This window comes from Littorina saxatilis, linkage group LG13 (assembly GCF_037325665.1).
Source record: "Littorina saxatilis isolate snail1 linkage group LG13, US_GU_Lsax_2.0, whole genome shotgun sequence".
NCBI lineage: Eukaryota > Metazoa > Mollusca > Gastropoda > Littorinimorpha > Littorinidae > Littorina > Littorina saxatilis.
This window is the reverse complement of record NC_090257.1, coordinates 4237523-4265015: the sequence shown is the minus strand read 5'-3', so window position 1 is coordinate 4265015 and position 27493 is coordinate 4237523. Positions and strand designations below refer to the sequence as shown.

The 27493-nt window shown below is 42.2% G+C and overlaps 1 protein-coding gene across 1 annotated transcript; it reads right to left on the bottom strand.

The window, feature by feature from the left end:
• Positions 1–1326: 1326 nt before the first annotated feature.
• On the bottom strand, positions 1327–27221 carry LOC138946328 (protein IWS1 homolog). Its single transcript, XM_070317876.1, has 20 exons — positions 27089–27221; positions 24623–24843; positions 23069–23669; positions 22769–22858; positions 21872–21949; positions 20272–20383; positions 19676–19728; positions 18837–18870; positions 18099–18162; positions 17148–17199; positions 14891–15029; positions 13073–13217; positions 12525–12607; positions 11627–11678; positions 11116–11193; positions 9752–9869; positions 8970–9078; positions 3819–3878; positions 3177–3288; positions 1327–2793 (listed from the first exon to the last, which is right to left on the bottom strand). Exons 1-20 carry the CDS (start codon positions 27111–27113, stop codon positions 2668–2670), a joined length of 2352 nt encoding a protein of 783 aa, XP_070173977.1. The 5' UTR covers positions 27114–27221; the 3' UTR covers positions 1327–2667.
• Between the last annotated feature and the right edge of the window lie 272 nt (positions 27222–27493).

Sequence of the window (27493 nt, the reverse complement as noted above, 5' to 3'; positions counted from 1 at the left end):
CACAGCCACTGGGAGGGTCCAGGAAAGACGCAGACCTGGGCGACCAAAGAAGACAACTCCACGTGAAGATCGTCTCATTGAACGACTAGCCTTGCAAACAAGAACAGCCTCTTCCAACATTATTTGAAGGCAGCTGAGGGTGGCTACTAACACCAACATCAGCCAGCAGACCACACGGAATCGCCTTCATGGGTTTAACTTCCGTTCTCGTCGCCCAGCTGTACGGCCACGTTTAACTCCAGCCCATAGGGCAGCACGCCGCGCCTTCTGCAGACGTCACGTGAGGTGGACACGTCAGCAATGGTCCCAGGTCCTGTTCAATGATGAATTACGCTTCACCCTGAACCACAACGACGACCGACTGAGGGTCTGGAGGCACCAAGGGAAACGCTACATTGACGCCACTGTCCAAGAAAAGGTGGCCTTTGGTGGAGGTTCTGTAATGGTCTGGGGGGCCTTCAGCCTTCACCACAGAACACCCTTATTTCATGTACAGGGTAACCTGACTGGCCTCCGATACCGGGATGAGATCCTTCGACCGCTGGCTGTGCCTACACTGCAGCAGATGGGACCGCAGGCTGTCTACCAGGATGACAACGCTCGCCCCCACAGGGCAAGGGTGGTCAACGACTTCCTGCAGCAGTCTGGAGTCAACAGAATGGAGTGGCCAGCATGCAGTCCCGATCTCAACCCGATTGAGAACCTCTGGGATGAGTTGGATCGCAAAGTGAGGAGCAACCACCCCCCTCCCAGGGATGTCCAGCACCTCTACCAGATGCTGCAGGCTGAGTGGCAGGCGCTTCCACAGATGATCTTCACCACCCTGGTCAACTCTATGAGGACTCGCTGCGTCGAATGTCAGAACAGCCAGGGCGGTTACACGCATTACTGAACTTTTGGGAGCATCTGAATGCCATGTCTTGTGATTTCAACGACTATGTGAAATCAAATTTCGATACGTACACACTTTGATAAAATGTACAGACCAAACGATTGCTCGAAATTGAAGGAAATGTTGTATCGTTATCACTAAAGCATTGAATTAAACGTTTGCCAAATACCAACGCATTGGCTTTCTTATTTGGAAAGTTATGGATTTGTGTGCAAGTGATCCTTAACTTTTTGTGAGTAGCTTATATACATATAAGATATATGTATTCATAATAAATACATATTTAATATATGGATATACATGCTCATCATATGTCCTGAGATTGAATTAACTGAATACTAGAGTGAGTCAAAAACTATGTAGCTTCTTCACAAAGTTACAAGTCTGCACAAAGCCTGTACTTTCAACACTGACAGAAAACGCATGAATACATATTGTAAAGTCATTGCGTTTAAGTTTATTCTGCCCAAAAGGAACAAAAGCATTCTTTTTGTCATCCTTCAAACACACTCAATCTGAGAATCATGTACATAGCAGAGTTTCAGACAGTCTTATGAACATGGCAAAATGACTACAAATTTCTGACCATTCAGAAAGGTGTCCACATTTCATTTGCACAGTATGCATCATTACATGGCAACAACCTGCACAAAATCAGATCGGTATCGATGGCAAAATCATGTGACACTGTCATTCACAGCTGTGCTCGACATTTATTTCCAATGGCATGAAACATTAACTATTAAATCAGAGCCAGCAAAATCAGATCAGTTGTTTCTGATTAAATCAATGCTGCATTCATAAAACACGCACATTTGCATGAAAACAACAGAAAATGTAACACGCTTCCATGAAAATAACACAAAATGTGACACGCTTCCATGAAAATAACACAAAATGTGACACGTTTCCTCTACAGATACAAGTGAATGTAAAAATAATGTGAAACACTGCCCAACACAAATTCTGAATGTGCACCTTTCTTCAGACGCAATTAAAAAAAAAAAAATCCCAGATGCGCAGAATAATGCAAACACTATGAAGGATCAATTTTCAAATTTTCAAGCCTCCCTTTCTCTCTCTTTTTTTGTTTTTAATTGCTTGATACAATTAATTTTTGATAAGGCTTCTATATCTTTCATTCTCCATTTCCCAACTTCATTATTGTCATCAATTTTCTGAGAAAATGAAGCATAATGGCATACAAAATACATGCATGCCTTGAATGTATCCATAAACATGTGGACCCACTCAAATAAATCACACGCACACATGCCAACATCCACCTGTAGATGTTTACGCACATTCAGTTTTCCTCACATCCTCAACCAAACAATGTTTGATCTTGCAGACACACACACACACACCCACCCACACCCACACACACCCACACACATGCACACCCACACATATGCACACCCACACACATGCACACCCACACACATGCACACCCACACCCACGCACACCCACACACATGCACACCCACACACATGCACACCCACACACACCCACCCACACACATGCACACCCACACACATGCACACCCACACACATGCACACCCACACACATGCATACCCACACACATGCACACCCACACACATGCACACCCACACACATGCACACCTACACCCATGCACACCCACCCACACATGCACACCCACACCCACGCACACCCACACCCACATCCAAGTACAGACGTATTCGCAGGTTCAGTTACACCCACATGCTCAACCACACTATCCTCAATCTCACACATACACTCTCGAACCCTAACTACAGCGTCATGTTTCTTCCCTCAATGCTGATGGCGACGGCTTTCTGTCCCTTGATGTATTTCTTCTTCTCCTTAAAGCTGCGCACATGCTTTTCGTAGCGAGTGATTTTCTTCTTGGAGCTGGGCTGTGGGTGGAAAGAAAACAGTGATTAAGGGACTAAGCAACGCTGTCACATACACTATTCAAAACAACTTGAGGACTGGTCAATAAAATGTGTACAATTTAGACATACATGTATTTGCCAAAAAATCAAGGGTCGAATATATTAATTGAAACTGCCTATTTTAGAATTAAAAAATAAAACATCATAAGGTTAGTTATTGACACATCTTATTTTGACAAAACGAAACAAAATGTCACAATTTTAAGATAATAAATTTTAAAATGTTAGACTTTGTATATATTTTGTTATAGATATCACGAAAGGACTCTGAATGTTGCGCTAGAAACATTGTTGACAGTTTTATTGTGCCACACACACACACTCACACATACACACACACACACCTTCATTGGTGGAGCATCAACACTGCTGACAGGTCGATGAATGTAATCTTTGTTGGACGGCAGTGGGACACGTGCCCTGTACACCCAGCCCGGATCGCCAGGCCGTAACGCCCTGAAACAGGTGAAAACACAGCATTAGAAAATGTAGGGTGGAGACTTTTTCTTTGAGTAGAGCTATTTTCCGACCCCACTTGGTTTGATCTTTCGTTTAATTGGTGTTTTTTTTCAACACGAAAGAATTTCGATATCATTATACAGTGGATTCAGTATTTTTTTTAAATTTTTACGATTGAGCAAACAGTGCCAAAAACACAGATCGAAGCTAGTTTTCATTTCTGAACATCATCTACTTCCCTTGCACACACTGATTGCACTGTAAGCCAATTGTCAAAATGCACTGTAAGCCAATTGTCAAAATGCACTGTAAGCCAATTGTCAAAATGCACTGTAAGCCAATTGTCAAAATGCACTGTAAGCCAATTGTCAAAATGCACTGTAAGCCAATTGTCAAAATGCACTGTAAGCCAATTGTCAAAATGCACTGTAAGCCAATTGTCAAAATGCACTGTAAGCCAATTGTCAAAATGCACTGTAAGCCAATTGTCAAAATGCACTGAAAGCCAATTGTCAAAATGCACTTACTTCTGATCTCCTTCCAAAGCGTTGTCAATGTTTTGCCTTGGAGTCTGTTCTCCTTCCATGCTGTGAAGAAAAGAAAACCAATTAAAGAGCTGGCACAGGGCACAGTAGAACCACCTTTTAAAAACTAAAAAAATCTTAAAACATCAGTTCTTAAAAAGAGGGTGTCTTAACACTTTCTACCCCACCAATGTTGACCAAGTTTTTGTTTTAGCCGAGACCAGCTGTGCTGCAGCAGGTCACTCAGAATTGTAGTAACTGTGTAGTAACTGTATCAACACGCTGGGATGCAGGCGTTAGATGGACGTTACAGGAAGCGACTGAAGCTAACAGTCTGAGCGGATATATCCGTACCTGGTCTGAGGGAGCCATATGAGTCTTTCTTTCTTTATTTGGTGTTTTACGTCGTTTTCAAGCACGAAGGTTATATCGCGACGGGGGAAGGGGGGAGATGGGATAGAGCCACTTGTCAATTGTTTCTTGTTCACAAAAGCACTAATAAAAAATTTGCTCCAGGGGCTGACAACGTACAATATATGACCTTACTGGGAGAATGCAAGTTTCCAGTACAAAGGACTTAACATTTCTTACATACTGCTTGACTAAAATCTGTACAAAAATTGACTCTATTCTATGCAAGAAACACTTAACAAGGGTAAAAGGAGAAACAGAATCCGTTAGTCGCCTCTTACGACATGCTGGGGAGCATCGGGTAAATTCTTTCTCGTCCCAACCAATATGGGACCCCCCTAACCTGCGGGGGGTAGCCATATGAGTGGGAACGGATATAAATTATCCGTACCTGGGAGACAAAGAGTTATCAGAGGTCAATTTACAGAGGTTCTGAAAGTAAATCTGAACAAGAAGGGCAAAGCCCACACGACTCACATGCTGAACAGACCTTGGATCTTTCTTTCAGAATAATTTTACAATAAAACTGAGAAAAACAATATTTATTCAGTAAACATTTCAACTTTGAAGGACCCTGTGACCTTGACCTTGAAGTGAGGTCAAGTTGCCAAACATGTTTCTGAAGATCTAATGTATTTCCCTCACACATATGTAGTTTTGGAAGAGTTATTTTCAATAGTTCAAGGTCAAGGTCACTTCAAAATATATACATTTCAACTTTGAAGGACCCTGTGACCTTGACCTTGAAGTGAGGTCAAGTTGCCAAACATGTTTCTGAAGATCTTGTAACCATACACCATCAGGCCACAATGTCGGTGAGTATATAGACTCACTTTTGTAAGTATAATGTATTTCCCTCACACATATATGTAGATTTGGAAGTTACCTTCCATAGTTCAAGGTCAAGGTCACTTCAAACTATGTATACAATCCAACTTTAAAGGACCCTTGCGACCTTGACCTTGAAGCAAGGTCAACCAAACTGGTGTCCAAAGATAGGGCTTACATTGCCCTGTATAGCATACATAGCTAAGGTTGCCATTCTCGATAACTTCAGAAAAAAATGCGAAAATGTGAAAAATGGTCGTTTTTAAGACAACAATTACGGCCCCTGTGACCTTGAACTTGAAGTGAGGTCAAGTTGCCGCACATGTTTTTTGAGATCTTGTAACCATACACCATCAGGCCACATCAGGTGTTGATAGACTTAATAGTGTCCAAGAAATATCCAACGTTAAAGTTTTCCGGAGGGACGGACGGACGGACGGACGGACGGACGACTCGGGTGAGTACATAGACTCACTTTTGCTTCGCATGTGAGTCAAAAAGGGAGGACTGAAAATGAGGAAAGCCTTAAACTTGGGTGCAGGGTCTTAATGGGGGGGGGGGGGGGGGGGGTTCCACTGTAAACAAATCCCATCTGAAAGGTCCAGGTTATGCATATAATTTTAAACAGATTACCGAACGGTGTATACAATCTGTGGTGCTGTTCCCACAAAATGTGTGCAACACTGTCAGTTTTCTTGAACTACTTTTGTCAAGAATAATAGCTGAAAGAAGTTTTCCTTGAAAAAGTGCAGAGGGGTGATTTTTGTGGTTGATTTTTGTGGTTGATTTGTGTGGATGATTTTTGTGGTTGATTTTTGTGGTTGATTTTTGTGGTTGATTTTTGTGGTTGATTTTTGTGGTTGATTTGTGTGGATGATTTTTGTGGTTGATTTTTGTCTTTGAACACTCTTTTCTGGCCTCCTCCTGAAGTAATTGCACAAAATCAAAACTTTTTGATTTGTTTTACTCTCGCTGATTTTAAGAATTACAATGCCTGTTTTTTGCTGAAATTTTCCCCTTGCATTTGTCTTTTATCCTGGTCTGATCTGCACGATGCGAAACTGAGTACACAGCCACCGGGTCGGATTGGTTGAAATTAAATTGAGATTTGTTGTGATTTCAACCAATCAGATCCCGACTGAATGACTATTAGGGTTTAACGTCCTCGTCCTACGTCCCTGCCCCGAATCAGATCCCACGGCTTGTAAACACACAGTTGGTGGCACCCAGCTTCACTGTGTGCACTTCAGCCCTAGACAGTGCAAATAAAAAACGCTGGCGCTGGACCCGAGTACTCTTCAGACTGGCTCGCTCCCCCAGTATGAAAGTTTCTGTCTTGTGCACGTGGATTTAAAAAAAATAAAAATAAAAATAAAAGTATTTATTTATTGTACACAATTAAAAAAATTATTAGAGTAAAATAAAACATTAAAACGTTCGTAATAAACAATAGTAAACAAGAATTAAAAAATTAAAAAAATTAAAAAATTTGACCGCTCATGCCGGGAATCAAACCCGGATCACTTGGATTAAAAAAAAATTTAAAATTTTTTGTATTTATTTTACACAATTAAAAAAACTATTAGAGTAAAATAAAACATTAAAACGTTCATAATAAACAATAGTAAACAAGAATTTAAAAAAAAAATAGACCGCCCATGCCGGGAATCGAACCCGGATCACTTTGGCCATAGACTCTCTCGTACTCTCTGTCTCTCTTTCACCGAGACCAATAGTTTCTTTGCCGAGACCAAATCCCCACCTGTCGGCTGTCTAGCAAATCATGCTTTTCTCGTCATTGCGTGACGTGTTCGGCTCAGCCGCCCAAGTCTCCCCTTTAGTTCAGTGACTGGCTGTTCGCAAAGCGACCAGCCTCCCACCGCAAAAACTCCCACCGTTAAGAGTGGCTTTTGTGATTTATTTCGCATTTAGGTCCCAGGTAACATTATGAAGTTTTAATACGATCAATCGGACCTATTATCAAGTTAGTGTATCAACTTTTGAACGAACTGCGCCCAGTAGTTTCCCAGCAATAAGCTGTTAAGTCGAGACAGACACACACACACACACAATTAAAGTCTGTTGGACCCTAGTACTGCGTACTCGGGGATAAAGCTCAAGGGTATTACAATTTGAGTTGCTGGCAAAATCAAGAACTGATCATTCAACCTATTAAAACTTTCTACCCCGCCTGTGTTGACCAAGTTTTTTTTCAGCAGAGACCAGCTGTGCTGCAGCAGGTCACTCAGAATTGTAGTAACTGTGTATCAACACGCTGGAATGCAGGCGTTAGATGGACGTTACAGGAAGTGACTGAAGCTTACAGTCTGAGCGGATATATCCGTACCTGATCTGATAAGCCATGAGTAGGTACGGATATATCCGTACCTGGGAGACAATGAGTTAACTATGCGACTACCCCTTGACTACCTCAATGGCTATCAGGTAGAACTTTGCTATCATCAGAAAACTAATAATCTGACAAGGGAAACAACTGTTGCCTGGAGACCATTTTCTCAGTTTGAGGCTAGTTGTCTTACCGTGTTTGTTATCTTTTTTTCCATTGTATTTTTGAACAAATGATTCTTCCACAGACCTGGGAACCCCTGTTTTGCACTTTGAGTATTCTCAAACAAACTTGGTGTATTTTCAAAAAAATGAGCGTACTCCACACAGCGTTTGCACATCCATGATTAAAACATGCCTCATGCGCGTCTGTCACACCGTTAATTAAGTTTACCTATACACTTAAAACAAATGCTTTTTTCAATTTTTACTCACAAAAACTGTACCGTATTTGACGGACTACAAGCCGCGACTTTAAAAAAAAAAATCGCATTGCGGCTTATAAAAAGATGCGGCTAAAACGTTACGTAAACTTGAATAGCATTCACCTAATGGAAGTCGCCGCCGATTTTCATTTCGCTCGATTAGCGATTACCGGTACTTTATTAGCTCTCTACTCAAGGCTCGGCGCTTTTCTCTTTCTTTCGCGAATCTTCGTTTGTCAACAAGTCGTCGTGACAAGCGTACAGAGAAACACCGGATGTATCTGGATCTCGCGCGCGCGAGATTTCGTTTTTTTGTGTCTCGCGATAGTTGGAGGAGCGAGAGCCGCCATGTTGTGTTTTCGTCTGCTCGAAATGTGCGCAAAAGTCGTAAATCATCCCAAAAAAGCTAATTCCGGGCGGGACTTTTGTTTGTTTGTTTGCTTAACGCCCAGCCGACCACGAAGGGCCATATCAGGGCGGTGCTGCTTTGACATATAACGTGCGCCACACACAAGACAGAAGTCGCAGCACAGGCTTCATGTCTCACCCAGTCACATTATTCTGACACCGGACCAACCAGTCCTAGCACTAACCCCATAATGCCAGACGCCAGGCGGAGCAGCCACTAGATTGCCAATTTTAAAGTCTTAGGTATGACCCGGCCGGGGCCCGGTTCGAACCCACGACCTCCCGATCACGGGGCGGACGCCTTACCACTAGGCCAACCGTGCCGGTCTTCGGGCGGGACTACATGTGTGTGTTGGTTACAAATTGTGTGTGTGTGTGATATTATTCTTCAAAATTTTTCACTTTTCTTCTTTGTTTCACTTGTTTATTCTTGGAGCCGATTTCGCCAAATACCGTACTTTCGTTTGCCTGGTTGTTTTGATTGATTGACACGATCCGATTATATTTCTTTCGAGGCGGCTAATATAGTGACGTAATCATGTGCCAAAATACTGGATCGGCTTCAGAATGGGCTTGTGAAGAAAAGTAGTCTAGGAATTTTTCTCGTCGTATTTTTTTCCCACTCATCGTACTGAGCGTATTCTCGACAATCATGCGTACAAAATACGGTGAAATCGTATGGGTTCCCAGGTCTGCTTCCAGCAGCCGAGGGGTTAATAAAAGGTATCCCTCATACCTGGTGCGGCGTCTTTTGGGTTCCATTTCATAATCACGCTGCTGCCGTTCTTCTCGGGACATGTTCTTGAAGTCTGACGTCAGATTGAAGATGGGACGTGACCAGTCGTCTGCAACAGAAGTTTTCTTTTTAAACCACATGGAGAACAAATATTCACATGCAAAGGCAAAGACCCTCACGACAGAGACACACCAGACAAAGATGCATACACACATCTGTTCACACATAATACACAAATAATAAAAACTCCATGAATCTTTTCCACCCATTAACTAGTCTTGTTACTCAGAGTAGACCAGGCATGGGAAGTGAAAAAAGGCTGAAAATGTTTAGGTAATATCAAAGTCGACGGCCTCACCTCACTAGGGGGAGTCCGAGGGCATGCTCGCTCGCTCCCCCCCCTCCCCCCCCCCCCCCCCCCACACACACAAAAATGTTTCTCCAAAGAACCCAAATTGAGCAATTTGGTGTCATCTGAGCTCCACGTTTGCCATTAAATTCAGTTTTCAGAACCATTTTTGCCTCCGCCATTCATTTTTTCGGAGGACACTTTTGCTGTTTCGGCGGAACAAAAAAAAATCGGCGGCAATTTGACTTTTGCCGGACAATTCCCATGCCTGTAGACTCTTACTCTTCAACTCGGAGTATTATACTTGTACAAGTCAAAATATCGGAACCCTATCGTTACGCTGAAATCACGCTAGCTTTTAAGATCTTCTCTCCAGGCCCAGCTGACCTATTGTGCTCCGAGTCTGGCAACAAGCAACAGCAGCTATACTCACTGATGAGTTTTCCAGCCCTCTCCCGGTTGATTTTCACTTCCTTGGGGTGCTTGTAGAGATACATGATGGCCTTGCCGATACCGCTGCTCTTCAGGCTCTCACTGCTGATCACTGGAAACTGCAAGCAAAATAGGATGCTATAAAATACCCATTTCAAGACCAACCAATTTAAGACCAACCAATTTAACCATTTCAAGACCAACCAATTTAAGACCAACCAATTTAAGACCAACCAATTCAAGACCAACCAATTCAAGACCAACCAATTCAAGACCAACCAATTCAAGACCAACCAATTCAAGACCAACCAATTCAAGACCAACCAATTCAAGACCAACCAATTTAAGACCAACCAATTCAAGACCAACCAATTTAAGACCAACCAATTTAACCATTTCAAGACCAACCAATTTAAGACCAACCAATTTAAGACCCCCTCTCTTTTTAAGACCCTGATTTTTGAGATTTTCTGTTTGTTTGTTTGTTTGTTTGTTTGTTTGCTTAACGCCCAGTCGACCACAAAGGGCCATATCAGGGCGGTGCTGCTTTGACATATAACGTGCGCCACACACAAGACAGAAGTCGCAGCACAGGCTTCATGTCTCACCCAGTCACGGCCGCCTGGTGGGTTAAGTGTGGAGATTTTTCCGATCTCCCACGTCAACTTATGTGCAGACCTGCTAGTGGCTTATCTCCCTTCGTGTGTACACGCAAGCACAAGACCAAGTGCGCACGAAAAAGATCCTGTAATCCATGTCAGAGTTTGGTGGGTTATAGAAACACGAAAATACCCAGCATGCTTCCTCCGAAAGCGGCGTATAGCTGCCTAAATGGCGGGGTAAAAACCGGTCATACACGTAAAATTCCACTCGTGCAAAAACACGAGTGTACGTGGGAGTTTCTGCCCACGAACGCAGAAGAAGAAGAAGAAGTAGGTCTTAAAATGAGGTTTGCACTGTACTGCCAACACTCCAACATCCACCCCGTGTTTTGGTGTGAATCCTTAAATAAATGAATAAATTCAAGATACGTACTAAACCCAGTAAGCAGGTGAAAATTAACTGATTTTTAAAAGCTGAGCTTTTTGCAGACCCGCCAACCAATGACATGTTTTTTTCTGTTTACGGAAGGAAAGAATGTTGATTAGAAGCAGTGAGTTAAACACATCAACCCTCAAGTACACTGTTCCCCTTCATGAGTTTCAACATACGGCCCAGGATTTATTCCAGCACATGTTCACATCACACACAGGCGCAAACACACGCAAAAAAGAGCCTTACTCTTACTGCCTCAGCCTCAACTGCAGCGAACACAGAGAAGAAGACAGTAATAGGTTTGTGAAAGCACAGAAGTGTGGTACTGACCTGAGTCAGAATACGCAGCAAAGCCTCGCGGATGTTGTAGTGAGGGAGACTCTTGTCTGGTAACGGGGCCAGCCAGTCCTGAACAAGAAAAAAATAATTAAATCCTGGACACCATTCATTTTGTTAGCACTCAAATCAATGTTTTCTCTTCATTTAATAACAGTTCTTAAATATCTATAATTTAATCAATTTACATTTTGTTTTTGTGTGTTTTTTCTTTAGAGCTGAGCTGCAGACCTGAGAATAAAATTGTCAATCCTGCACACTCATTTCTCACATTCTGAATAAAAATGACAATGACATTTATCTATTAGAGAGTTTAGTTTTCACAACAGCTATGACACAACAATCTGTCTGACAGACACACATTCGTAGTGGAGACACTGTACTTACTGTAAGAGCACTCAAGATTCCTGACAGACACACATTCGTAGTGGAGACACTGTACTTACTGTAAGAGCACTCAAGATTCCTGACAGACACACATTCGTAGTGGATACACTGCACTTACTGTAAGAGCACTCAAGATTCCCGACTCCAAGAAGATAAGATGCAGATCGGACCTGAAGAACAAAGACATTTTCACTCATCAATAAGAAAATGAATGAATAACCCAATAAATGTATGAAATTTAAGAAAAACATCAACCAGATAACGAATAAAGCTATCAACATTTTCTGGGAATAAATTAGGATTTTGAAGTGGTGTGGCAGAGTAAGAGCCCCTTTTACTGAGCCAAGCTTTTGAAAGCGCAGCGAAGCAACTAGCAGGCGACTGGCTGGCTTTTACCGGCCAACAACCAACTCTGATGTGTATGTTATGCAGTGTGCACACGATATAATATCCTTTTCTTTTGGAAAAATGCACATCGGAGCCACGCTTCAGCACCGATTGCATGCTAATCACTGGAAGTGATCGCTAAGCACGTGTGACCTCGGTCAAATTATGTTGTCAGCGATCACTGTGGACAAGCAATCATTGCCGCAACGAATTGTGAACTCCGATGAGTACATTTCGAAAGAAAAGGGTATCATATTAAGCGCACGCTGCATAACATACACATGACTTAGTTGTTCATCCCGATGGCAGGTTGAAGCCGGCCAGTAGCATGCTAGTTGCTTCACCTCACTTTGAAAAGCTTGGCTCTAACTCTGCAACACCGCTTACAAATCCTGACAGATTTATTTTCGATGCATGTTGTACATTTGGAGACCTGCTTATGGAACAGCAGTTTGTAGTTATGCCAGTAACTCTCTGTGCGCGTTTGAATTGATCCAACAACACATTTTAGAATGCTAACTGCTGTTCACATAAATAAACCGTTTATGCCCGAAATCTATTCTGTCACACCATCAGGAACAGGCTTCCCAGATAGTATCAGAAGGAGAGAAAAACAAAAGAAAACTTACTTTTTCAACTGTGACTCCACAAAGGGAAGGAACCTGAGTTTGCGTGTTGCAGGTTGGCGTTTGGTGTTCAACATACGGTCCTCCTAGAAAACACGAAGAGAATACATTATGTGCATTCTCCAATGTAAATTGCTTGTATTGATTTTATTTTCAAAGGGGGCCAAATTGCTAAAGGACATCCCTGATGAAATATTAAAATGGGACACAATGCCAAAACAACATCCCTAATGTTGTATTGAAAGAGGACCAAAAGCTAACCCCCCACACCCCTGATGTAATATTAAAAGGGAACAAAATGCCAAACCCCCAACTCTAATGTTATATTATAAGGGAACAAAATAGGGTTATTACTTTCAATGCTAAAATGCTTTTCCACAAGCTGCTGTAGTATCCAACCTCTACTCCAGTGGTCTTATATTATATACATTTAATCAAGTTGTTTTTTTAAATTCGGTGCGTAAATTGCATTGGGTGCGTTCGATAGATTGACTAAATGAAGCAATTTCGCGTAACGTGACTTGCTGTTCTCATCGTAACAAGCATCTTACCTCTGCAGCCTCTTTCATCTTGGTGATCATGTCGGCGATTAGATCGTCGTTGTCGTTGATCATGTCTGCGTCTTTACGTTTGCGTCTGTTCTTTCTCGTCTCCTCCTTCTTACGCATCATCATGACGTCAAAGTCGGATGCACCACTGCACAAACACAACAAGGTTAAATGTAAAAAATCCAAAATGTAAACTATTACAGCATTGACTTAATAGTAACCTGTTTCTCAAATATCTGCACTAAAGGTCCAAGACAGAGCCTGAATAGGAAATAGCCCGGCTGTTGAGTTTTAGTAAGTGTACAAGTGGACGGATGCTCTTATTTCAAATCATGGACAGAACTTTTTCTTCTGCGTAGGTGGACTGTGACTCCCATGTACACTCGTAGACACGTGGGCTTTTATGCGCATGGCCTTTTTTCCCAACACCATTCTTCTTCTTCGTTCATGGGCTTAGACTCCCACGTTCACTCATGCTTTTCGCACGAGTGGATTTTTACGTGTATGACCGTTTTTACCCCGCCATTCAGGCAGCATACGCATACAGGGGGAGGCATGCTGGGTATTTTCGTGTTTCTATAACTTCAGGGCCTAGCATTGGAAAAAGTGAGTTCAGCTTACAAAGGCGGGGGTCTGGGGGCCGCAGGAGGCTCCCGGTGGGGTCCAGGGGAAAAGCCCGAATTTGAAGATTTTTTGGAGATTGTTTACCTAAAATGACACCCCCCCCCCCCCCCCCCCCCCCCCCCCCCCAACGAAGATTGAGCAACTAAATTATGCCTTCACCAACAAGCAAAACACAGACAGAAAACAAGAAAACTGACAATCTTGTGTTATTTGGCCTAAAAGTGCCATTCCCACTTCCAGGAATACCTGGATTCTTTGTCACTGAATGGCTGACCACGTTCAACAATGTCGATTCGAGACATTATTTCAAGTCTAGAGCCACAAAACACCGGCACAAAGCATGCTCGCGCGATGCCAGAGGAAGTGCGTGCTCAAGCAAACTGTCAAACCTATTGAGAATTGAACCGAACGGCGCACAAAACGAAAGCTGGGACTGTTTGGGTTTACCGTTTGGGAATAACAGGTTTTTGCATTTCGGCGTACACCAAATCGAGTTCCGCGTACTGGAGATGTTATTTGGGCGTAAAGTACGCCGAACGGCTTACAATGCTAGGCCCTGATAACCCACCTAACTCTGACATGGACTACAGGATCTTTTCCGTGCACACTTGGTCTTGTACTTGCGTGTACACACAAAGGGGGTTAAGTCACTAGCAGGTCTGCACATAAGTTGACCTGGGAGATCGGAAAAATCTCCACTCTTAACCCACCAGGTGGCACCGACCGGGATTCGAACTCACGACCTCTTGATTAGGAGGCCGACATCTTACCATCATGCCACTGCGCCCGTCCCACCGCCATTTAGGCAGCCATAATGTGGTTTCGAGGGATGCATGCTGGGAGTTTTTGTGTTTCTATAACCATCCAAATCTTTTTGGCGTGTACTTGTGCTTGGCTGTACACACAAAGGATGATAAGTCACGATATTAGATCTGCACATAAGTTGACCTGGAAGATCGTAAAAATGTCAACCTTTCACCCACCATGCACAACTGAGTTCCAACCCTGAACCTTCTGCATGGAAGGCTGACTTCCCTAACCACAAGGCTATGCTAACCACTAGGCTACGCTAACCACTAGGCTATGCGCCGGACCTTGGACAGATATTTGACTATTTACATGAATGCTCACACCAGAAGGAATATATTATAAAGCTTGGCCACTAAATGGCAACTTTCACAGTGCGGTATCACATACCCTGCTTCTCCATCTCTGCGAACAGCGTCATCGTTTTCGTCATCAGACAACTGTGGCGGAGCCTCTTGGGTTCCCTCCCCTTCAGCTGGTAATCCTTCCGCCAAGCCCTCATCTTCATCGTCGTCTGATTTGATGGCCGCTGAGGTGGGACAAAAATTATGACAATTATAACAAGTTCAACAACAAAATATTGTTGGGGGCTCACTGTGCACTTGGCTTGAGTATGATAAGATAAGATAAGATAAGATAAGATAAGATTTTTATATAGTCCATGAGGGTAACCTCACAGAAATTCGGGCTGCTTTCTCCCTGGGGAAAGCGAGCTGCCATACAGTATACGGCGCTACCCATTTTTTTTTTTTCCTGCATGCGTGTATTCATGTTTCCAAGCCCTGAGACTTAATGCCGTGTGAGATGGAATTTTTTTTACACTTTATTCCAAGTCACACAGGTATTTGATGGACATTTGTATCTATGCCTATACAATTTTGCCAGGAAAGACCCTTTTGTCAATCGTGGGATCTTTAACAAGCACACCCCAATGTAGTGTACACGAAGGGACCTCGGTTTTTCGTCTCATCCGAAAGACTAGCACTTGAACCCACCACCTAGGTTAGGAAAGGGGGGAGAAAATTGCGGCCTGACCCAGGCCTGAACACGCAACCTCTCGCTTCCGAGCGCAAGTGCGTTACCACCCCTCCACCCAGCAGTCTTTGGACTTTAAAGTTCGAGTACATCACACTAGAAGAGTTTTCTCTCCCGACAGATAAGCTGATGTAAGTCTCTTAGAAGATCTCTTCAACAGAAATACAAAGTACAGTAAAACCTGCATCCAGCGGACCCTTAATTCGGCGGACACCTTTGCATAACGGACACTTCAAGTGAGGACGGATGTATTTTACACTCAAAAACACCTTAAAAGAGCGGACACCTCAAAGGCGCGGACGCGGACACTCTTTTTTGGTCCCGATTTGGTTCGTTACCTGTCAACAACGGTCCGCCATCTTGGTTCTGCAAATTCTCGCTGGCGATGTGAACGCGCGAGAAGCTTATTTTGTAAGCCAACGACAGCACTTGAAAGATTGATTTTTTGTATGGTGCACGCTCATTGGTCGATGCCGTGAATTAAACTGAACTCACAAACAAAAACAAGTTAGGGTTTCTACTTTCTGTACTGTGATGCATCTTCGTCTCATCCTTCGTCGATCGCGGTCTCATCATGTCAAAACGGAAATTTCTGACTTTAGAAGAAAGAGTCGATGTGATAAAGAAATTGAACGGCGAACTCTTCGAGTGGTTTTCGAGAGCTCGATCAAAGAATATTCCCGTGAATGGCCCATTGCTTCAGATAAGAAACCGATTGCACCTCTTTCTCTCTCTCGCTCGTTCTCTCTCTCGCTCGTCCTCTCTCTCTCTCGCTCAGTCGTTCTCTCTCTCTCTCTCTCTCTCGCTTAGTCGTTCTCTCTCTCTCTCTCTTGCTCGTTCTCGCTATCGCTCGTTCTCTGTTCTCTCTCTCTCTCTCGCTCAGTCGTTCTCTCTCTCTCTCTCTCTCTCTCTCTCTCTCTCTCTCTCTCTCTCTCTCTCTCTCCCTCCCTCTCTCTCGCTCGTTCTCTCTCTCGCTCGTTCTCCGTTCACCCTGAAATGCTGACAGCTGTCATGAACTTGAGTAGCATTCTGAAGATGTGCGTCTGAACCAAGCCAGACTGATTCTGGTTTTGTACATACATGTTGCATGTTGAACTTGTTTTCTTTGTCACTTTCTGTATGACTACATGTAATGCACAGTTTAGAATAAAACTATTTGGCTGTTTTTTTTCTTCCCAAAAAATGTCTGCGCATTCATATTCAAAAGAAAGGACACCTTTGTACAAAGGACAGTGGCAAGGTTCCCCAAGGGTGTCCTTTGCTCGCAGGTTTTACTGTATACACACATACGCAGCAACAACTTTTCTTCTAGCAAGCCTTTACTACAAGGTATGAACATATGTTTTTTCTAATCTTCTTTCATTTTGAAGATCAGTTGTTGTTGTTTTCCAATAAAGTTCCTGAGTTTTGATTTCTGAGGCTATGTTAATAGTTATTGTTGTGGTTGAATCACACCACATTAAAACATGTCTTGTACGTTCTGTAGTAACATTTATTCATGAAATTGTTTCTGTGCCAAGCATGAAATGAAGCTAAGGTGTCTGATGATTTACTTAACACAGGAAGAGACGTGTTAATTAACAGATAATTAAACTCAAAAAGTCTCACTCACATGTTTTCTTCTTCTCCTTCTTCTTTGAACGCACATCACCTTCATCAAAACCCTGTGGACAAAATAACGGAATTCACTTAATGTAACCGACAACCTCTTTGCTTGAAAAATGGTCAAAGTTGCATACTGTGTCATTACCACCAAATAACGGCATTCACTTAATGTAACTGACAACCTCTTTGCTTGAAAAATGGTCAAAGTTGCATACTGTCTCATTACCACCAAATAACGGAATTCACTTAATGTAACCGACAACCTCTTTGCTTGAAAAATGGTCAAAGTTGCATACTGTGTCATTACCACCAAATAAGAAAACTTTCTTTCTTTCTTTCTTTTTTTATTTGGTGTTTAACGTCGTTTTCAACCATTCAAGGTTATATCGCGACGGGGAAAGGGGGGAGATGGGAATGGGGAAAGGGGGGAGATGGGATAGAGCCACTTGTTAATTGTTTCTTGTTCACAAAAGCACTAATCAAAAAATTGCTCCAGGGGCTTGCAACGTAGTACACTATATGACCTTACTGGGAGAATGCAAGTTTCCAGTACAAAGGACTTAACATTTCTTACATACTGCTTGACTAAAATCTTTACAAACATTGACTATATTCTATACAAGAAACACTTAACAAGGGTAAAAGGAGAAACAGAACCGTTAGTCGCCTCTTACGACATGCTGGGTAGCATCGGGTAAATTCTTTCTCGTCCCAACCAATATGGGACTCCCCCTAACCCGCGGGGGGTAATAATAAGAAAACTGTGTCATTACCACCAAATAAGAAAACAAAAAAACGACTTTAGATTAGGAATCTTGGCATATTTGCTCTTTTTTTGCTATATCTTTATATGTGTAAGTGCAAACAAAATTGTGTCCCACATTTTCTGATTACACCATATCAACATTTCCCGATCACTGGAAAGTGATGAAAATGTTTTATAAAATAAATCACTTACAGCAAATTCCTCCTCTTCATCGCTTGATCCAAAAATGTCTGCAATGAGCTCATCTGCCACTGACCTGCGTAGTGTAAAATCACACAAAATAAAATGGAACTAGTTCACATACTTTCAGTTTCACTCACTTTCAGTGACGGAAAAAAAAAAGAAGACTGATACACACCGAACATGGAATTAATGTCTCCTCTCCGCACTTTGCAAAAACTATTGAAACACAACAGATTTTATTTATTTATATGGGAGATTTATATAGCGCTTGACGTTCTCTAAGCGCTTTACATATTAATTTCTGCCATGTGAGATGGAATTTTTGACACAATATATCACGCATTCACATCAGCCAGTAAATCTCAAGCCATTACGGCGAATATTTACTTTTCACGGCCTATTATTCCAAGTCACACGGGTATTTGGTGGACATTTTTTTTAATCTATGCCTATACAATTTTGCCAGGAAAGACCCTTTTGTCAATCGTGGGATCTTTAACGTGCACACCCCAATGTAGTGTACACGAATTGCAACACAAGAACATCTATGTTACAGTATGACGTTATATGCACAATAACATTGCAATATAACAGCATTTAGTGTGCTTTTTGTCTGCACTAATGCTTTTAAGTTTACAGAAGTTAATATTGCTGAAATGGGAAATAAGCTTCAGAGAGGAGATCAGGGTATATCTATTTATATAAAAAAAACATTTAAAAAAAAAGCCCGAAAGCATAACCACTCACTCTTTGTCGCTGTCATCATCATCACTCCCTTTACCTACAAACACAGACACCAACATGTTTATATGTTGAAGAAAACAATCTTTAATCATTCTTCCAAAGAAGTCAAAAGAGAAACACCTTTTATAAACTGAAGTATACACCTTTTATAAACTCAAGTTTACACCTTTTAAAAACTCAAGTATACACCTTTTATAAACTCAAGTATACACCTTTTATAAACTCAAGTATACACCATTTATAAAACACCTTTCATAAACTCAAGTATACACCTTTTATAAACTGAAGTATACACCTTTTATAAACTCAAGTTTACACCTTTTATAAACTGAAGTATACACCTTTTATAAACTCAAGTTTACACCTTTTAAAAACTCAAGTATACACCTTTTATAAACTCAAGTATACACCTTTTATAAACTCAAGTATACACCATTTATAAAATCAAGTACACACCTTTTAAAAACTCAAGCATACACCTTTTATAAAACACCTTTCATAAACTCAAGTATACACCTTTTATAAACTCAAGTATACACCTTTTATAAACTCAAGTATACACCTTTTCGTGTGTTTTGTTTTTGCAGAGAGTATCCTGCTAACTTTAACACCCAAATAACACGAACAGCAAAGAATCTGGCCATTCTCACACTCTCAAGCCTTCCCTTTAAAACAAACAAGCACACCATTCAAACTGAGAATCTTCCTACATTTTAAGTTGCATTTCTGTGATGGTGTCCCCATACATGCATTTACTTATCTATTTATTCATTTAATTTGATATACTCTGAATTAATTAGGGACGTTTGTTGTTCGTTCCATTGATCTAAATGCTGACTCACTTGCTTTCTTGCCGCGAGACTTCCCACCTTCCTCATCCGACTCTGCCTTCTCCCTGTCAAAACAAAAAACATATTTCTTCTGTACATGTCTCTGAAGAACATGACAATTACACATCAACAGCACGAATGCCATAAGCAAAGTATTATTGTCAAATGCAAACACAAGTGACACTGACAGTGCTCGCTGTTTAAAAAACAAGAATCGTTTTCCAACTAAAAACCCTGCCTCGAACAAAAAAAGATGGTCACTGCACCATGTCAACCAGACCAATCACATTTTTATATCATCACTTCGAAGAATAACATGGCAAACAATATATCAACCATGTATTGTATGACATGCTGCCGATTTCATTTCTGGATATTTTCATGCAAAATACCATAATTTTCCACTGTCATGTCAGCATTTCAATCATGTTTTTATAATATCACTTCATGGCAAACAAAATATCAACCATGTATTGTATGACAGGTTGCCGATATCATTTTCGGTATTTTTAGATTTTTACATGTAAAACACCGGATTTTCCCAATTAATATGATCCCTGCATACACTCACAGACCCTTGGCTTTGTTTCCTGACAAAGAGTACTTACTCATCGTCGCTGCCTGCACGAACTGACTTCTCATCATCGTCATTCTCTTTGTCTGAGTCATCGTCGATGATACGCCGCTTTCTCTTCCTCACTACACCACTGTCTGAGGAGGCTGCACAGATAACAATTAGACGTAAGTATTTCACATCAAAACACAAAGAAAACAAAACAGCAATCAGTGTTGGTAAATATTTTATCACATTTTTGTCAGACAGTTGCTGACTTCATCAGGATGGTAAGGGTCATAATAATTTCACGGGCGGGGATGTAGCTCAGTCGGTAGCGCGCTGGATTTGTATCCAGTTGGCCGCTGTCAGCGTGAGTTCGTCCCCACGTTCGGCGAGAGATTTATTTCTCAGAGTCAACTTTGTGTGCAGACTCTCCTCGGTGTCCGAACACCCCAGTGTGTACACGCAAGCACAGGACCAAGTGCGCATGAAAAAGATCCTGTAATCCATGTCCGAGTTCGGTGGGTTATAGAAACACCAAAAAAAACCAGCATGCTTCCTCCGAAAGCGGCGTATGGCTGCCTAAATGGCGGGGTAAAAACGGTCATGCACGTAAAAGCCGTGGGAGTTTCAGCCCATGAACGAACAAACAAATCTTTCTTTATTTGGTGTTTAACGTCGTTTTCAACGACGAAGGTTATATCCCGACGGGGAAAGGGGGAGGAGATGGGATAGAGCCACTTGTCAATTGTTTCTTGTTCACAAAAGCACTAATCAAAAATTTGCTCCAGGGGCTTGCAACGTAGTACAATGTATTACCTTACTGGGAGAATGCAAGTTTCCAGTACAAAGGACTTAACATTTCTTACATACTGCTTGACTAAAATCTTTACAAAAATTGACTATATTCTATACAAGAAACACTTAACAAGGGTAAAAAGAGAAACAGAATCTGTTAGTCGCCTCTTACGACATGCTGGGGAGCATCGGGTAAATTCTTCCCCCTAACCCACGGGGGGTAAAATTTACCTCCATTTTAAGACTCCTTCTCTTTTAAGGCCTAATATTCTCAGATTGTTTGAGGTCTTAAAAAAAGAGATTCCACCGTACCACAACAACTACAGGATTCCACCGTACCACAACAACTTCAGGATTCCACATTACCACAACTACAGGATTCCACCATACCACAACAACTACAGGATTCCACCGTACCACAACAACTACAGGATTCCACCGTACCACAACAACTACAGGATTCCACCGTACCACAACAACTACAGGATTCCACCGTACCACAACAACTACAGGATTCCACCGTACCACAACAACTACAGCAGAAGTTTCGTAATCAGAGATGAGGATGGAAGATGATCAAAAAGAATGTACAAGTTTCAAAACAAAATAAAATAATGCCAGGAATTGTTTAGATTTCTTATCCCTGAATAAAGAGAAGATGGGCAATGTTCCACACATGACCATAGCGCTGTGTATTGCTTCTTAATGAATGAAACTTTGTCCAACTTTTCACACCGAACGATGACAGAATTTCATCGTAAGCTATGTTAAACGCTCACTCTGAATGAATAATCTGTCCAAATGGACCAGTGTTTTTCACCCTTCTAACACACACACAAAGAAGAAAAGCTCACCTCTTGAAGCAGGAGATCCTGATCGGGACCTTGACCGTGACCTTGATCTGGCAGGCGACGCTGACCCCTTTCTTGAACCTGATACACACAAAACAAATGTCTACTAACTTGCACTATTTTTCCCCATTACATCCCCAAAACTTTCCCCATGCACAAATGACCCTGAATATCACTACCAGCCAATCATTCCCACAGGAAGGAACCATTACACACAAGGTGGACATCTCACATGAATAGTCTCAGGACTGCTGGGGTGGGAGTAGGCGGAAGGGATGGGTGAGACACTGAGAGGAGGATAGTGACATTAGTGTCAATATTAGGAAGTTATCGCAGCTGATGGGCATTGCTGTTCTTATAACGGTAACGAGCACAAGGAATTTATCTTTTCATTTTTGATTGGCTGTCCCATTGCGCGGCCAGTCTGAACACATGTTGAGTTTCAAAGCGAGTCCTGTTTTTCAACTGGAAATAGTCTTTCACAGTTTAATTTTATTACTGTCTCCATGAACTTAAAGATAAACTTAATTTAATGTAAACTGAACTCCAATGCAAAACACTTCACAAACTGTAGCTTCTAAAGTCGGTAAAAACAACAATAATTTTCTGTACACTTTGACCATATGATAATTTCATAAAAATGGTTAATTCCGGGAAATTAGAAAGCTCCCTGTGCTCACATTAAAGCAGGCTTCTAAAGACCAAGTGCAGAGCTAACTGTCGGTCAGCAAAAAAGAAAGGGGGTGAAATATAAGACAATGTTTACCTTGCAGTGTGGATGGTACTGCGAGCAAGCACCATGCCAAACCTAATTACTGTAGCTAGTCTGCGTCACCGTGGTTTCTCAAAACGGATAAATATATCGAATCAGTCTTTACACATAAAAGGCATCCCACTCACCTCTGGAAGCTGGTGAGCCTGACCTGGAGCGAGAACCAGATTTTGACCTTGACCTTGATCTAGCTGGAGAGGCTGAACCCCGTCTGGATCCTGAACCAAAACAATATCAAGTTAAAATGTATACATGTGCATAATTCCTGACCTTGACAGTATGTGAATGATTGCACTGACACAAATAAAATCACCTGCACATCATGAATAAGTTTCTCTTTGAGATACTAAAAGTATTACTGTATCAAATTATATGAAGACTGGACTAACTCACATAATTTTGTATATATTTTAGAAACGCATACTCACCAGCTGGAGAGCCGGAGCCACTTCTGACACTTCTTGCTGGAGACCTAGAACCACTTCTTGCACTCCTCGCAGGAGAACCAGAGCCGCTTCTGACACTCCTTGCCGGGGAACGGGAGCCACTTCTGGCTGGTGACCCAGAGCGACTCCTTGCGCTCCTAGCCGGAGATCTGGAACCGCTCCTAGCCGGAGACCGGGAGCCACTTCTTGCACTCCCGGCTGGAGAACCGGGAGCACTCCCTGCAGGCGATGCAGGTCCACTCTGCGGAGACCCTGGAGCGATTGCACTTCCTGTGGGAGAGGGAGAGCGACTCCGGGCCTGTGAAGCAGGGCTGGCTGGAGCGCTTCCTGCAGGAGAGGCAGGAGCACTCCCTGTGGGTGATGGGGAGCGACTGCGTGGCTGTGAAGTTGGGCTGGCAGGAGTGCTGCCCACAGGGGACTGAGGACCGCTGCCGACAGGGGAGGCAACTGGACTGGGGATGGAAGAGGGGGAAGCGGGGCCTTCCTGGTCGTTGTTGCCGCTGTGGTGGTCGTCTTCGTCCTCTTGTTCGTGGTGGGGGGTGTCCCCTAGGTATTCTCCTCCCTCATCAACCTCTCTCTCCACCTGACCATTGAATGCAACCAGTCTTAACAATAACAAAGACATTATCGATATGTACAGAATGTTTTCCTTTACATATATTAGTATTCTTCTTCTTCTGCGTTCGTGGGCTGAAACTCCCACGTACACTCGTGTTTTTTACACGAGTGGAATTTTACGTGTATGACCGTTTTTTACCCCGCCATTTAGGCAGCCATACGCCGCTTTCGGAGGAAGCATGCTGGGTATTTTCGTGTTTCTATAACCCACCGAACTCTGACATGGATTACAGGATCTTTTTCGTGCGCACTTGGTCTTGTGCTTGCGTGTACACACGGGGGTGTTCGGACACCGAGGAGAGTCTGCACACAAAGTTGACTCTGAGAAATAAATCTCTCGCCGAACGTGGGGACGAACTCACGCTGACAGCGGCCAACTGGATACAAATCCAGCGCGCTACCGACTGAGCTACATCCCCGCTCCTATATATTAGTATAAGTGCTACTGCTAGTCTAGCATTATAAATCGACTTAACGTTGAATTATCCTGTGGAACTGAAAAACACATCACAGAGATCTGCAAGTTTTATCAACAGAACAGATAGCTTCGATTTCAAACCATTAGTCCATTTAATATTACTAATATTAGTATTTCAATAAATATATTACAAAACGTACTCAAAATATTGTTTCCACAGGGACTGAAAACTGAGAATTATTGAAACAGGAAAAATAGGCTTAACTCAGTCTTAAAGATTTATAAATGACCCTTAAGTTTTGGTTTTGTGGCAACTTTTCCGTCTTGCAATTGTAGAAATTAACGAAATCTGTCAGTAAATAATCGCTGAAGAAGCAAATGAAGTGGAAGAAGAAGAAAGTAAATCATCTTTCACTCAGAAGTACATGGTTCTCCTGATGGGAACTTTCCCCATGTTCAATGCTTTCATCATGTAGCTTTGTCCAGACATCTCCACTCACCTCTTCTCGTTCAATGTCTTCCGCCTCTCCGTCATCTTCCACCTCCTGCTGTTCCACCTCTCGCTCAACCTCCCCTCCGTCGCTGACATAATCATCATCGTCGACTTCCATGCGGTTGTTGGCTGGGGATTCCGGTCCAGACTCGTTTCGGGCAGGTGAACCTTGCCCGCTGCCTGCTTCTGCCCCCTCCTCATCCTGAACTGGGGTGCTTCCTCCACTACCTGCAACAGGATTAAGATAATAACAAGTCGCGTAAGGCAAAATTACTACATTTAGTCAAGCTGTGGAACTCACGGAATGAAATTGAACGTAGTCCGCCGCTAGTGCAAAAGGCAGTGAAAGTGACGAGCCTGTTTGGCGCGGTAGCGATTGCGCTGTGCTTCATAGCACGCTTTACTGTACCTCTCTTCGTTTTAACTTTGTGAGCGTGTTTTTAATCCAAACATATCATATCTATATGTTTTTGGAATCAGGAACCGACAAGGAATAAAATGAAAATGTTTTTAAATTGATTTCGAAAATTTAATTTTGATCATAATTTTTAATTAATTTAATTTTCAGAGCTTTAATCCAAATATAACATATTTATATGTTTTTGGAATCAGAAAATGATGAAGAATAAGATGGATGTAAATTTGGATCGTTTTATAATTTTTTTTATTTTTTTTTTACAATTTTCAGATTTTTAATGACCAAAGTCATTAATTATTTTTTGAGCCACCAAGCTGAAATGCAATACCGAAGTCTGGCCTTCGTCGAAGATTGCTTGGCCAAAATTTCAATCAATTTGATTAAAAAATGAGTGTGTGACAGTGCCGCCTCAACTTTTACAAAAAGCCGGATATGACGTCATCAAAGACATTTATCAAAAAAATGAAAAAAAGGTCCGGGGATATCATACCCAGGAACTCTCATGTCAAATTTCATACGCAGTGGCTACCCTTACGCCGCCCGTAACTTTTCCCTTCTTTGCTTTGATTACGCCACAAAGCATTTCCCCGCCAGGGCCGCACACTATACTTCCGGTTTGGGCGGCCATTTTAAAGCGTGGGTCGAGTGAGGACAGACGTGTTCAACAGTTCATTAGTTGTGGTTGTGCGTTTCTACCCGTATGCAAGCCGGTTTACTTTAGTCATGGATAGCGGACTTCACAGCGAAGCAGTTTTGACAGTAGGAAGTACGTTCGAGTCCTTCGACAGGTTGCAAAAAGTTATCTCGGACTTTAAAACGAACGCGTTCGTCCAGCTCTACGTTCGGTCGTCGCGAACCCTGCAGGCCCCACGGAAAGACTTTCAACTAAGCATTGCAGTTTGGCGAGTTGGACTATGCTTGCATCAATGGAGGATGAAACCATCTGATGCAAACAAACAACCACTACATTTTCCCTCCTATTAACCTGTACGCATAGTACACATACGGGAAAAATATAACCCATAGTACATCATTGTACACACCATGGAGGAAATTCCACCACAAATCATACACAAATGATTCCTTGTTTGGAGAAACAAATTAACGGGACGGGTTGAACAAACAACTACTTCACTCCCCACATTAACCTGGACCATTAGTACAGATAAAAATACGGAATAAACCTGTTAAAGGAACAGTGAAATCTATAATCACTGAGCCTCATATAAACCTCAATCACTGAGACTGAGAGGATATCTGGAAAATCAACCACCAGTACATACAAGTATGTCCTAACATTAACAAGGGACATGAATAATAGTGAGCGTGTTACGACAGTAAAATGGCGTCATGTCGTAACTAGAGAATGTCCGGGTAGGATCACGCCGCGCCGTAATCAAAGTCTGGCCGAGTGACTCTACGACTCGTGGAAAAGGTGTAACCGAAGCCTGCAGTGAGCGGGTTACAACAGTAAAATGACGTCATGCCCTAACTATAGAATTTTTGAGTCGAATTACGACTTGAAAAAGGCGTAACAGTAGCCCCTACCAATTTCATAAAGATCGGTCCAGTAGTTTACTCTGAATCGCTCTACACACACACACGCACACACACACATACACCATGACCCTCGTCTCGATTCCCCCTCTATGTTAAAACATTTTGTCAAAACTTGACTAAATGTAAAAATAAGAGAACTATTCTCTGCGAACGTTTTATTTTGTCAATAATTAAACGTTTTTTGATTCTTCATTTTTGTTGTTGATCAAGTGTGACTGTCGCTGACAGTGACAATTTCATCTCTCGTGTATTCTACTTAGACCGTAATTATACTTCTCAGCATTTCAATATGTTACAATGCATTTTTACATGTTATACTGTACAATATAATGAATAATTCAAATTGTCGACGTAAAATCTGGAACGAACTAGACAGAAAAAGAGAGCGTATGGTATGTATAGCTACTAAGCTAGTGACGATTTTGGGAGTTTGAGAGCGCATATTCAACGCTTTTGTTCGATAATCCTACCCCAAAATACTCTCGACGAACTAACCTGGATAGTCTTCATCGACATCCATTTTGTTTCTGAAGGTCGCGCAGAACAATCCTTTAGTGAGGGCACAAAGCTTCGCTGACAAAATAAATGGCGACACAAAAAAAGTGTGCTTTCGCCTTACTACCGGAAGTGCAATGGCGACGCTATAGGAGGGGAAACAACTCCACACGGGTTTGCTTGGATCCACGCTAGCACTACTGATTTGCCATGTGGTGGTTGTTGTGAAAGCAAAGAAAGAAGGAAGAGGAAAAATAAATAATGTGAACTATACCTTAAAAACAAATCAACAAACGGACCAAGAAACACACAAACACAGACACCTTTGTGTCGCGCGCCTCGCACTAAACCAGCAGCCACTGTGACTCAGTCCCCGCAGTCCCCCCCATACTCCCCAACCTGTGA